Consider the following 14,340-nt stretch of genomic DNA (forward strand, 5'->3'; position numbering starts at 1 on the left):
TCATAGGAGTGAGAATCTGATTTTTAAGATGTGTCTTGTAGACCACTTCAAGAGTTTCACCCTGGGATGTGTATTCATGTTTGGGTCTAGAAGCCCAAGATATTTTTTAGCACTGTTTCCAGATGGTCTAGTATTTGCAAGAACTTTCTCAGTGGCTTTAGCTACATGTATATTGTCCATGAGATTGAAAGCTACCTTAGGAGGTTTGGGAGTGATATTTTCCACTACTCCATCATGTACTACATCTAAGTTTTTGTTCACATATTTGGATTTATCTTTCCTAGAGTTGGACCCTTGTTTGTGGTCTTTTTGTAAGGTTAACCTAGCTTTCTTAACAATGAATTCCTCTATCCAGATACCTTATGGAATCATATCTTCAAAGTTATGTGATCCTTGAAGTTGTAGTTTATACCTCAAATCAGGTAAGAGGCTATCCATGAATATGTCAAGTTTCTCATTTCTAGGTATCTTGTGGGAATATTTGGTGTATAGTTGTCTTCATTGTTGAAGAAATGTCAAGAAATTTTCTCCAATTCTCTATTTGAGGTTGGAAAGATCTCTTATGTTAACTAGATGTTGGATGTTGTGGGATTATTTTTGTATGAACATGTTGGCAATCTTGCCAAAAAATTTAATCCCAATAGGAAATCATGAGAACCACTCCATAGCTTGGCCACCCAAACTATATGGGAACAAGAGCATGAGGTATGTTTGGTCATGTATAAACTCCATGGATAGGACACCAAACTCACTCAAATAATCTTGGGGATTGATTGTTCCAATGTATCTATCATGTCTAGGAAATTCAACTCCTTGAGGAAAAATAGGCATATAAAGATCCTTGTCAAAAGGATATGGACAACTAGCAACTAGAGTGTATTGTTTAGCAGTTTTTTCCTTGTCTTTCATCATTTGTGTCAATTTCTCTTACATGGATTGAATTTTAGAGGTTTTATATTCTTCTTCTTTGATTACAATAGTTTCTACATTGTAGTCTAGGGGTAGCTTGGCTCCTTCTTGAGCTAGTTTGAGGAAATACTTTTCTTTTTCCTCATTGAGTAAGTTTTCTAACTTTTTTTGAAGCCCTTTTCTTTGAAATATTTTTCTATGTCTTTTAGGGGTATTTATTTAGTATCCCTATACAAATTTGTGTAGGTGTAGTGACCTTTGAACTTTTTATTTCTTTGGTTATTGTCTCTATTTTCTTCTATAATGATTTCTCTAGTTTCTTGGTTTTGGTCTTCCATTCTATCTCTATGCCAATTTTGAGTATCTAGAGGTCTAGAATGTATAGGTTCCTTCTATAGAGGTTTAGTGTTTGAGTTTTTGAGTATAGGTGATCTATTTGTTTTGATAAAGTCAGGTTTAGGATATGACCTTTCAAATTTTGGATGCTCTTGAAACAACATATTCCTAAGTTGATTCAAGTTTATGGGAAAAAAATTGTCGAATATAAGGTTGATTGACATGGGATAGAGATGGATATGATCCTTCCTTGAATGTAGCTAATGTAGAGAGGCTTAAGGTTCCAATAAAAAAACTTCAATTAAGGTTCAATCTTGAATCCTCTAAGACTCATATACTTGTCCCTTCACCAATGGAATCCTCCAAGGCTACTCTACCAACTTGCCTCCTAGGTATAGTTGATTTGGTGAGGACTCAACTCCCTCCTTAGGCACTAGTCCAACTAGTCCTACTCCTAGAACCCTAACCCCTGCTTAGGATCTTAAATTCCCTTCAAGTCTACTAACCATGTAGATACTCCCTTTAGCCTTTCTATTCTCACTTGTCACTTTTGGTCCCAGCCAAACACTAAGAATGTGCTAACACTCCACTTAGGCTAGATAGGCCTATTCTCTTTTAGGTTTAGTGACCTTATTTGCCTCCATTCTTCTATTTTATCCAAGAAATCCACAAAACTAACTTAGGAATTTGGTATCTATCTCCTAGCACACCAAGAATCCAAACTTGCAAGGTTCAATGACACCCACAACCCTAATTAGTATCAAGCCCTAGTTTTCAACCTTAACATTAGGCCTCTAGTCCAATTAGTAAATTAAAATCTCCCCAACACTTCAAACTTGTCAAAAATCCTTCATTCATTTTTCATATTCACTTTGACATCCTAGGGCTTCTATGAAGGCACTACTTTTCCTTAGCATGATCATGGGTGTTGTCATGCATTGCCATTTGTCAAACTATCTAGGCTCACTAATTCCCTACAATCAGCCTAGGGCTTTACCTTTTGGCTTGGGATCCCATCACACACATGAAAAAAAAAAAAATAGTATATGCATCTTCTATCCCATCACCCCCTTTGGTTTCATGCATTTTCCACCATGGGCTGATCAGGTTAGGGGCATTTTGTGCAAACAACATTATAAACTAGTGCCTAAACAAGTCAGCAAACAAAAGCTTGAAAATTTCAAACCTTAACACTCCAAAACCTAAATGAGTATGAAAAAGAACCAGTAAAATCTAATCTACCAAGGACATAAGATGGATCTATTGTGCCAATTCGTGCAAGGTTGTACAACTACTTGAGAGCACAAGAAAACATGTAGAGAAGTTCGTACAGAATTGTCTCACATGCCAAAATTATTGGTGATTATTCCAACCCCTCAAAATATCATCTACCCTACTCATATACCTGAGCATGGGTAGTTACAACCTCCAAAACTAATAAATGCACTTTCTTGAAAAAATTGCATAAGTTGCTCAAGCAACTTTTGCAATTTTGCAACTTTGGAGCAACTGTTTACTCACAAAACTTGGTGGCCAAATGGCTCCACCTAGGGCCATCCTAGGACCTTTGATAGAATATCTAGGACCTATTTGGATAATGAAATACCCTAGTTACTCAACCATTACCAAATTTTCCCTATTGAGAACCTTTGGCTCAATAGCATTTTTTGAACAATTAAGGTCTAATGAGCATTTGAGCTCTTCCAATTGGAGTAGTTGTCTTCCTAGGACATGAGAAAGTTAATGAAAACACACTCACACCTAACCATCCCCTAATCAAATAAAAAAATCATGTTTAGGGAGGTGCCCTACAGTAGTAGCCAATGAAGGAGACTATGAGGATCCTCCATTGCACTTAGACTATTGCCTTCTATGCAGAAGGGGTTTTACTAAGCACCCTCTGAATTGAGATTTTAGTAACCAAACCAACTAGAATGAAGGATTTAATCTCTAATGAATGCATGATTAAGCTAGAATACAAATTAAGTTAAGCTATATTTTTTATATTTCTATGCAAAGATATAAATTTAAGCTATATGTAATGCAAATTTAATCTATTGAAAAGAAGAACAAACTAGACTGAATGTATGCATATCATTCTAGAACAAGACAATAAATCAAGTAAATGTGAGAAATATTTGAATGAACAAATGTTGAGCTCTCAAACTAATAGAGTTTTAATACTCATCAATCACATCTTACCAAAATGAGAGGCAGAAGGTCTCTTTTATAGAATCCCATAACCAATTGATGTTTGGGATTAAAGAAGGTGAACATGTTAGATTTGAAGAAAGTTGAGTTCAACTAGAGAGTTTTCATAATTGAAGGAGTTAACCAATTGCATTTGGAGAGAAAAAGGAGTTAACTATTTTGTTTCCCTTTTAGATTCAAAGTTAACTCATAATTTCCAATTTAGAACTAGAGAGAATATTTAATTTAATTAATTAAATGTGACCTCATAATTAACTGTTACAAATAATTGAATAATTAAATTCAACAATTAGGATGAGGGTATTCAATTAAATCAAATACATTTAATTCCTTATGTCATGTGTATTAGCTAAAAGAGTGAATTTATTTAATTAAAGTATTGGGACTTATAATTAAGTTAATTCAATTAGAAGGTTTATTTAGCTAATTTAGATCAATGTTTAGGAATTTAATAGATATGTGATTATTGCAATTTTAAGAATTATTTGCAATTTGATTCTAGGATATAGTAGAGAGGACTAGTTAGAAATGCCTAGTAAAGTACGAATTTTTTGACCAAGAAATTTATGTTGAGACTAATGCACTAAAATTGGTTTAGAATGGCAAGGTGCCAATTTTGTGAAATTACACAACTAGTGTCACAGTCTACTTGAAACACCTTATTAAAATCTAGAAGTTCCAAAATAGGTTTCTCTATAACTTATTTCAACAGATTAAGACTCTTATCTTCTCTTAGAGTCAATTTAAATTATTTCCTATCCGCTCTCATTCTTTTAGTCAAAGACCCACAAATACTACTAAACCCTATGATAAATTTTCTATAAAAACTAGTTAGTCCATGGAAAGATCTTACCTTAGTCATACTCCTTGGAGTAGGCCATTCAAGGACAACCTTCACTTTCTAAAGGTCCATTTTCAGACCTTCCACTAAAACTACAAATCTGAGGTACACCAGCTCCTTCACAAAACTACACTTCTTCAAATTTATTAGAAGCTTTTCTTCCCTCAACTTATCAAATACCTTATGAATGTGCATCAAATGCTCCTCCAATTTCTTACTAAAGACCAAAATATCATCTAGGTAAACAATGAAAAACCTACCCACCTTTAGTACCTCATTCATGACCCCCATGAAAGTGCTTGGGGCATTGGTTAACCCAAAAGGCTTGACTACCCACTTGTACAATCATTCCCTTGTCTTGAAGGAAGTATTCCACTCATCTCCTTCTTTGATGTGAATCTGATGGTACCCACTCTTTAGATCTATCTTTGTGAAATACCCAACTCCACTCAAATAATGCATAATATCATCCATCCATGACAATGGAAATATGTACTTGATTGTGATATTATTGATTTCTCAAGAATCTATACTCATACATACTCCATTCTCCATTCTTCTTTGGTTCTAATACCAACAGTAAAATAGAGACCCAAACTCTCCCAAATCAACCCCTTCTACAACTCATGAACTTGTTAGTTCAACTCTTTAGTTTCTATTGGTATCATCTACGTGTTGCCTTTTTTGGAAAATTGGCTCCTAGAATCAATTCCATCTCATGATTGATCTTCCTCACTTGTGGAATCCATCTAGTACATTATCTAATACAATATTTGGAAACTCCTTGAAAAAATATGCAACTTCTACAGACACCTCTACTTCTTCTTTACCATATTTTGGAATTATATAAAAATACATATGCTCATGCTTCATACCATCAAAAAAGTTGTTTTCCATCAAAAAAACATATTCTAGCAAAACTACATACCTTTTCATTTGTATCCTTCAATGACTTCATCTTATGTTTCAAACCATCCTTTGTCATTATGAAGGTATTTGCACACCCATCATGTACATCATGCCTGTCAAATTTCCATGGTCTACCTAGTAACATATGACATATGTACATAGGTATGATATCACAAAGCACCTCATCCTATTAGCTTCCAATCTTGAACTTCACTAGGCACTACTCATTGATCATGACCTTGTGGTCATCTTGCACCCAAGTAATACGGTACATAAGCATGTGTTTCTTCCTATGTAGTTTTAACTTTGTGACCATTATTTCTAAGACCAAATTATTACTAGTTCCACCATCAATGATCACATCAGAACATTGATCTTCACATCTATACCTTGTGTGAAATAAGCTCCTCCTTTGATCTACTTCATTTTCACCACTTAGATGGATTCTTCTGTTAACTAGGACTTCTCCTCTTTCAACACCTTTAGAATGTGATGATTTGGCATAATCATTAAAAAGCATAACTTTGTCTTGGTCATTTGTCCTTTGATATGTCCTTCCTTGGTGTTAAGAAAATTTAAATTCTCTATACCCTTCTTCTCTGCAGTGAAAACAATTTCCATGCAAACCCCATCTTCTAGATCCTTACCATCTACCTCTTCCTCTTTGATATCTATTGTTATGATCATGGAAAATATGATTGGAATTCTTTCCCCTCTGGTTTTGAATGCTACTTTTAGCCTCATCCTTGTTCTTTTGATCATCATTTGAAGCTCCATTAGACCCTCTACCAGATCTTCCATTGTGACCTCTTCCACTATTCTTGTTATCAAACTTCTTGCTAAGCTTTTCCTCAACTCTTAGGGAAAACTAGTATGCATCTTCAATACTATTCATTCAGACCAGACTCATCTCCTCTTGAATGTTTAGCCTCAACCCATTAAGATAACATGCAACTTTCTCTTTATCATCTTCTGCATAGTTGATTTTGATGAGAACTCTATAGAACTCTTTGCTATACTCTTGAATAAATCTTCCCACTTGCTTCAACCCTTGCATTTTCTTTAGTAGATCAAGCTCATAATCCACAAGAATGAATTATCACTTCAATTTAGCTATCATTCAATCTCATCTGGTGATTTTATCTTTTCCTCTTCTATTTTGCTCCAATTGAATCTCCTACCACCAGATCTTCACATGACCCTTCAGTTTGGCCTTCACAAATTTGACCCTATCATGATCCTCAACATCTTCATACTCAAAGTATTCCTTGAATTCATTGATCCAATCGATCAACTCCTCTGGGTTAATATTTACCAAAAATGTGGGAATCTCAAACTTATGTATTTTTCCAATCTTGGAGATGGCCTTAGAAATTCTCTCTTCTTTTGGGTTTAGAATTGTCTATTCTTCAACATTTTCTTCTTCTTCTTCTCCTTCGTCCTCACTTTCATCTCTTACAACAAGATTTATTTCTTTGCAAATTTCTTCTTCCAATGCTTGTGTTTACATTTGAAGGGATCTAAAACTCTTAGGTGTAACACCTATAACTCTTCCACCATACTCTCTTTGTGGAAGCATTTTCATGCTTTTTGATGAAACCCTAGTGCAAACTACCTCATAATCGATGATATGCCTACACGCTTAGGCCAAACCACAATCATAGTGTAGTTGCCTCATAGTTATCAATCTATTTACACACTCAAGAAAACATAGCTCTAACACCACTTTATGAAGGGTACTCCCCTTAATACCACAAATACATAACATAAACAAAGAAATAGTGACAATCTAGGAAAATGAAATATGGGCTTCTTATTATAGCCACAAATGCAAAATTACAAAATTTTGAAATACAATATGCAAACCCACATGTGCACTTTCCTTACTATAATTTGCAACACAAATCTATGAACTATCACCCAAAGCTATCCTAGACAATGTATGGGTCCCTTAAATATGTACTTTTACACCACTCGAGGAGTTTATATACATAACACCCTAACCCTTAAGACTAACCCACCCTAAAATTACATACAAAGTCATCCCAATACACCTTTGATACTTATTCTAGAAATTTTGGTCAGCCCAACTTTGGAATACCATAACTTTCAAACCATTTCTCTGATTGGCTATTATAACCCCTTTACAAAATTCTCAACTTCTAATATATAGAGCCTGACTTGCGCAATTTCCAATCGACCCATTTCTCAACCCATCCAAGGTCTCTTAGGCCTTCAATACTAAGCCTAAAGTTTTTATACTAGAATTGTACACCAAAAATCCATAATAACTCCACGAATACTCATGATATTGTTTGAAATCTCAATGGGAAACAAGATACTAAGAGGGGGGGTGTGAATCACGATCTTAAAAAAAATTACCATTAAAACAATTAACTGTATTTACACCTAATCCATCTTATATCTCAAATCTCATAGCATATAAACATAAACTTTTAATGCTGAAATAAAATATATTTAAGCATAACATCTAGGAAAATATAGTCTCATAATGCAATGTTTTTGGTAACCCAAAAACACTTCAAGATGAAGGTATAACTGGGGTGGAAATGAAACCTACAAATCTTTACTGCTACAAGAATAGAGTCTTCCTATTAGGGCTACAATTTGATCACTTATGATCTACCCTATGAGGGGTATGCTCTATCAAAATCTTTTAAGACTATTAGGTCTTACCTTGTTAAAAGATTTTACACTTACAATAAAGTAAGGACTTTGTTAGGAGATTTAAATAAAGTTTGTTAGAACCACTCTGTTAAGAGATTTTCCTTGACTCAATCTGTCAAAATTGATTCAGTACCTGATCCTTCAATTTTCTTTGAAAGCTATTTATGGATCTCCTCTCTTCAATTTCTCAATTTGATCTCCTTATCTGATATCTTTGTTTTGTCCTTCACTACTAGGTTTCTCTGTTTGATCTCCTTTTAGACTTAGCCTTCCTTCACTCTATACTTAGCTTGTTCACTCCTTCACACTCGCTTCCACTCACTCTCTTGATCTTAGGGTTGGAACCCTTCTTAAATAGATAATTGTAGAAAGTTCTAGATCTTAATCAATAATTCACATTTCATCCCTTTGTCATTTTACCCTTTTGATTTTTGGATTGGTTGATTTTATTTTCTTGGGATTAATGCCTTCTAACAAAACATGTAATCTTCTCCATAACTATCTCTACTATCTTTAAATATCATGTAGAAGTCGGCCAAAATGATTTACACAACTGTTTGTGCAATTGCAAACTCATATGTCATAAATGGTTTACTCAACACTTGAATGTTTTGTCACTCGGTCATAGCTAACATTTTTTATGTCGCTTGGCTTCTATACGCTCAACATATACTGACTCACTTGTCATTAACTAACACCCTAAATGCTCAGCCTCTTCTATGTTACTCAGCATGCATGCTGACTTTGTCTCTATTGGCATACTTGGCAACCTTTAACTTTTAATGCGATCAGATTTCCACAATCCATCATAGTTATGTAAATCAGTTTTTGGATTAGATTGTGTGGAGATTTTTGTCATCAACGTTTCGAATCACACTACGTGATCCATCCTCAGGATGAGAGAGCAAGAGATGTCAAATAAAGTTAGTAGCAAATTTAGCAAAGACTCACCATATATAGGAGAACAGGAGAAAGAGAAGAATGCGCCAACCCCCAAAGCTAAACCAAAAAATAATAAATAAATAAAATATAAAAAATAAAACAAGACAATAGGGGTGAATGACATTGTTTTCTTTTTAATATTTTTATTTATTTATTATTTTTTGGTTTAGCTTTGGGGGTTGGTGCATTCTTCTCTTTCTCCTGTTCTCCTATATATGGTGAGTCTTTGCTAAATCTGCTACTAACTTTATTTGACATCTCTTGCTCTCTCATCCTGATGATGGATCACGTAGTGTGATTCGAAACGTTGATGACAAAAATCTCCACACAATCTAATCTAGAAACTGATTTATATAACCTTTAACTTGCTCAGCATATGATAAATTATAAACAAGTCCTCTATAGCTCAACCTTCTCTAGATGGCTCAGTCGTAGTGATGACCATTCAAAGCTACCTTGGAAATGACTAAATGTTAGATACTAATAGGCAACTTGGGCTTAGACATCAACATATATGGCACTGAGCCTCAACTGGTAGGTTGATATATCCAAGATGAACATCCACCTCTAAAATTAGTACATTCTGAGCTCGTATGATCGACTTACTAAGTAGAAAGCCTTCGCATACAACAACTCTGCAATGAGACAACCCTTATTCAAGAAACAAAAATGAAATATTTTTGGGTGATGCAAGATTGCTCTTACACCCATGATGCTCGTGCATCAAATGGAGTATTACATATAGTGAAGGCTAAACAAATGCATTCGCATAGTGATATTGCAAAGTGAATTTTTACTTGTGAATAAACAATTTTAAAAAAGTAGATTGTTCTATTGCATAATCAAATAGATAGTTTTAACAAGTTATTAATAGAACAATATATTAACAATGAGAATCTATAATATCAAAATATTATTCAAGTTTTAAGAATATATAAGAGTATTTTGTTTCAATGACATTTCCTTTTTTAATAGACTAACTAAATAGACTATGAGAATAAAAGATCTAAAATAAACAACAATTTGTTAAAAAATGCTATATTGTTTAATAAATTTCTTTCTTTCTTTTTTATATTATTATTATTTGATATTATGTTGAAAACTAAGGGAAAAAGTTAAAAGATCATAACATGTGAGTGAGACTAATAATTTTCCTTTACGAATAATTAGATCCTATTGATATGCCAACCTAATCTCTAAGGTTTTTAAATTAAAAAATTGGGTCACACATGTCGATTCCCCTAAAAGGTAGAAATGTAAAGTGAAAATTATTATTATTATTATTTTAGTTAATGGAAATAAAAGGTGATGATTAATTTAGCTAATTGAAATGACAGGCGATCATTAATTTAGTTAAGAATAGCAAGTGCTCCCTTGTACGGTCATATGTTTAGACATACTTTATTTCAAAAAGAATAAAGAGAATTATTGCACATCAATTCTTAATGTTAAATATTGCAAGTCAATTCTTAATAATATGGCTTTATCTCGAAGTGAATATTGTGTTCCCTGCAAATACATTTTAATAAATAAACAAGAAAGTTGGTTTTATTGGTATTACAAACTTATTAGATTTTTTGTTGGCTCTTTTTTTTTAAAGACTGATATTGTTGTTCATAGAGTCTTAGTTTTTCTCACAATTTTAGTGAGTTCTTTGTAAATTGGTTTAATTACAATTTTATAATTGTTGTAGCTAAGTTTATTTCATATATTTTATGTTTTAAAATTTTGTATAGATTTGAATGCATTTAATTTAATTGTTTTTCATGGGGGACTCATTAATTGAGCTCATTCTAATAGTCATGATAGTACTTGTTGATTTACTGTCATGTGATTTATTTAAAGTAAAGTTATGGTGTTCAACTAGTAGGTTGTCCGCTCTAGTTATGTACTAAAGGTCAACAAGTGGTCATTTAGAAGTATCCCGCAATAACCTTGCACAATAACTGTGATGTCTATGCCGACATCAAAATGGTACTTTTTAGTTAAACTTAAACTGAACATACAGTTCTAAATTAATTTTTAATTTAATTATTAAAAACAACAAATTGTTGTTTTGATGCCAACATAGACATTGGCCACAATAACCACCTTAAAAACTTGCACAACTTCATTTGAAGTCAACAGATTTAAAATATTAAGGACACAAGTAAGAGGGCATTGATGCATCTGAAATTAATTAATAGACTTTTAGTTAGCATCATTAGAACATGAAAACATGAATTAGATTAATGAATTAATTATCATATAAAAAAGATAAAATGAATGAATGATCCTTAGAATATAGATTGCAACTGGATTCCTTCCTTGTACGTATATTTAAATGTGAAATATGACTTTCAATTTTCAGACCAACATCAAATAGATTTTATTCTCTCTTTTCATATATTCAAATGTTCACAAAGGCTATTCCAGCGCTTGGAAATCTGATAGGGACAATATGATAACGAACAGCTATTATGCACTTGCACAAAGATCATTTCAGTTGGCACAATTCTTCCTCTTCATAATAAACGATCATTGAGTGAGATCCAAAACGTGATGAGAAAAACACACCCAATTTTTATCAAAAGAAATGTGGCAAATTCTTCCTCTTCACAATAATAGATCATTGAGTGAGATCCAAAACGTGATGAGAAAAACACACCCAATTTTTATCAAAAGAAATGTGGCAAATTCTTCCTCTTCACAATAATAGATCATTGAGTGAGATCCAAAACGTGATGAGAAAAACACACCCAATTTTTATCCAAAGAAATGTTAATATTCTTTATGATAACAAATAGCCATTCACCTAACAAGCTACTTTCTAATAAGAGAAGCAACAGTGCAGGTGACAAATCTTGAAGGAGGAGAGGAATGAAGAAGGGCTGAAGCTCTCTCTTCAAACCTCTCAAAAAGCATCTGTGAACACTCAATGCCAATGTGGGCTTCCACTAGACTGCCCACAAAGCTTTTCACCAGATTTGCCTTCATCTTTCCGAACATATTTGGATTCTTCACCCAATGTTCAAATTCCTCCTCAGACATGCTTGGTACCCTTTCACATACTTCCACTCTCTCTATCTCAAAAGCACCGCTCTCTTCAGCTGCCTTTCTCACCTCAATTGAATTTGGGAAGTACCATGGAAGATTGAATGAGTCTCTCAAATCCAAGCTCACAATTCCCTGCATACGAGTATAATCATATCAATCGCTATTTGAATATAACAATACAGCAATGCGAATAAATTTGTAAGCAGAGGGGGTTTAATCGTGGAAGGAACTCTGTAGTTAAGCACATTCAATGAGCATCACCTAGATCCAATGAGTGCTAAATGTTCCATTTATTCTTATGAGAGATGGATTCATGTGAATCACTACTCATGAAACATGGATCAATGAGTTTGACTAAAAACTACATAGTTAAATCCTGATAGCAATATCACAATATGAAAAATCTACAAGAAAGAGGTGGCGAAGTAGGGTGCATACCTCCATGACAAGATCATCCCATGCATCTTCAAAGTCCTGACCACAGAACTCCCCTTCTACTGAAACTTGTTGTGTTGGGGGTGAACAATCTGGTCTCCCCATCAAACAAAGAAACAATATGCCTCCTGCTGCTATCTCCACTGCTCTGCACTTCATGAAAGTTGTGAGATCTTCCTGAGATTGCTTTGTGTATATATCTGCAATGTCCTGCCTCCCTCTATTGATCCACACTTTTCCTCTGTTGTACAAGGGTGAATCCTTATGCACAACAGCCTTAGGAACCTGTAATCACAATCACACTAACAGCTAAGACATACCCTAAAAGAGAAACCACAATTCACTGAGAACGCCATTTTTTTTTTCTTTTTACATGAGGTGTCCCTGCAACCTAAGCAAAGCGATGACCAGCGGCCAGTGCGAGCTTAGGGCGAGATAATGAGAACACCATCTTTCAATAAAATTCTAACATCATAACTTAATTGAAATGGCATGCACCTGCAAAACTTCAAAAAGTGGAAAAAAAGTGATCACCTCTGAAATCCAATGGAGGGCCATTATAGAGAAACAAACATGAATGCTCGAGTTAGGAAAGAGGACATTGTAGAAGGATCCAGGCACCCCAGCAACAAAACATGGACAATTAGTCCTGACCAACAGATTGAACAACCCATTGAAGTCATTGGATGGCAGATCAGAGTGGAAAACTTGGAATTGGGGCACTGCTACTTCTGATCCAATGCACATATTTGTCAATGTCTTAATGACAAAACCCACATCTAGTATTGTGTTTAGACCAGTAGCACACCCAAGATCAGCAATTCTGATTGGACCCTCCTTGAGGATCATGAGCTTTTCAATGGCTTCCTTAAACATGGGCTGAAGTACATGAAAAACATACCTCTGTCTTGTAGAGTTTGCTACATAGCTTGATTCACCATTGCCTGAATACATATGAAGAGCTCCAAGAAGTTCAACACAAGATTTCACCACACTCTTTGTCTCAGTCTCTACTTCTACTCTTACAACTTCACTTGACTTGCTCCCATTCCCCATGCCACCATTGTCCATTGTATGTTAGGAAACACAAGCTACAACTCAATTGGATGAGTTTTCTTTTTTATAAGAGGTTCACAATTCACTGCTGTGTTGTAGGCTGTTGCCTCCAATTGGATGAATTTTCACTCAAAACAGAGCTCTATGATCCTTTCTGTTTATTGGGTTTGTTTTGAAGTGATTGAAGTTCATATATAACAGTCCTAGTGGCAAGTGGAAGAACATTGATCAGGATTACATAAATTGGCCCAATTAACACGTTACATTGGTTTATCTTTAGGCTCAATGGGGACCGCATTTGGACACATAACTGATTAAAATATGGGCATGATTCTGTTCACTATATTCATGGGCAGCAACATTAACAGAATTCTGATTCCTGTACTGTGAATATGATTCCAATCAGGCATTAAAAATGTGGGTAAAAGGATCCACACATTGCATAAACATCAGATCAAAGATATTATGGTCAATTAGCAAGACCTAAAATACCCATTACTTATACATGCTAGGCTTTCCCTGTGTTGTCATACAAAGGTTCTCAAAATAATGAAAGAAGAATATATCTCTTGCTGTGTGGAGAAGAAAATGGGCTTGACTGATAACACATAGAAGTCAGCCCTTCCCTATATTTTAGGGATCAATGCACCAGTTGTTTTATTCCTTGATAAAATTTTAGGCGTAGGTTGGTGGAGAATATGTTTTAAAAATGTGGATTTCAATACAGAAATTTATTGAACACACGTCTATAAAACAAATTATTATCCAGTAAACATATTTTGAACGTAATCATTATGAAAAGTTTAAGGGATTAAAAATTAAGGCTGCAATCACGGCAAGACCCAGTCATTCTAATGCTATCTAGAGAAAAAAGGTCATTCCCTTCAAAACTAGGTAGGTTGGATAATGGTAGGTTATATATATATATAAGCATTCTTTGATAGTTTATGATATGGGGCATTGCATTTATAGGTCTA

At 34.3% G+C, this 14,340-nt stretch overlaps 1 protein-coding gene across 1 annotated transcript; it reads right to left on the minus strand.

Moving 5' to 3' along the window:
- Positions 1–11,179: 11,179 nt before the first annotated feature.
- LOC149576828 (gibberellic acid methyltransferase 2-like) lies at positions 11,180–13,599 on the minus strand. The gene is made up of 3 exons (XM_089820325.1): positions 12,842–13,599; positions 12,311–12,592; positions 11,180–12,004 (listed from the first exon to the last, which is right to left on the minus strand). The coding sequence occupies exons 1-3, from the start codon at positions 13,376–13,378 to the stop codon at positions 11,639–11,641; spliced, it is 1,185 nt and encodes a 394-aa protein (XP_089676451.1). The 5' UTR covers positions 13,379–13,599; the 3' UTR covers positions 11,180–11,638.
- Between the last annotated feature and the right edge of the window lie 741 nt (positions 13,600–14,340).

Source organism: Cupressus sempervirens, chromosome 1 (assembly GCF_028749045.1).
Source record: "Cupressus sempervirens isolate cs-2001-9-10 chromosome 1, ASM2874904v1, whole genome shotgun sequence".
Classification (NCBI taxonomy): Eukaryota; Viridiplantae; Streptophyta; class Pinopsida; order Cupressales; family Cupressaceae; genus Cupressus; species Cupressus sempervirens.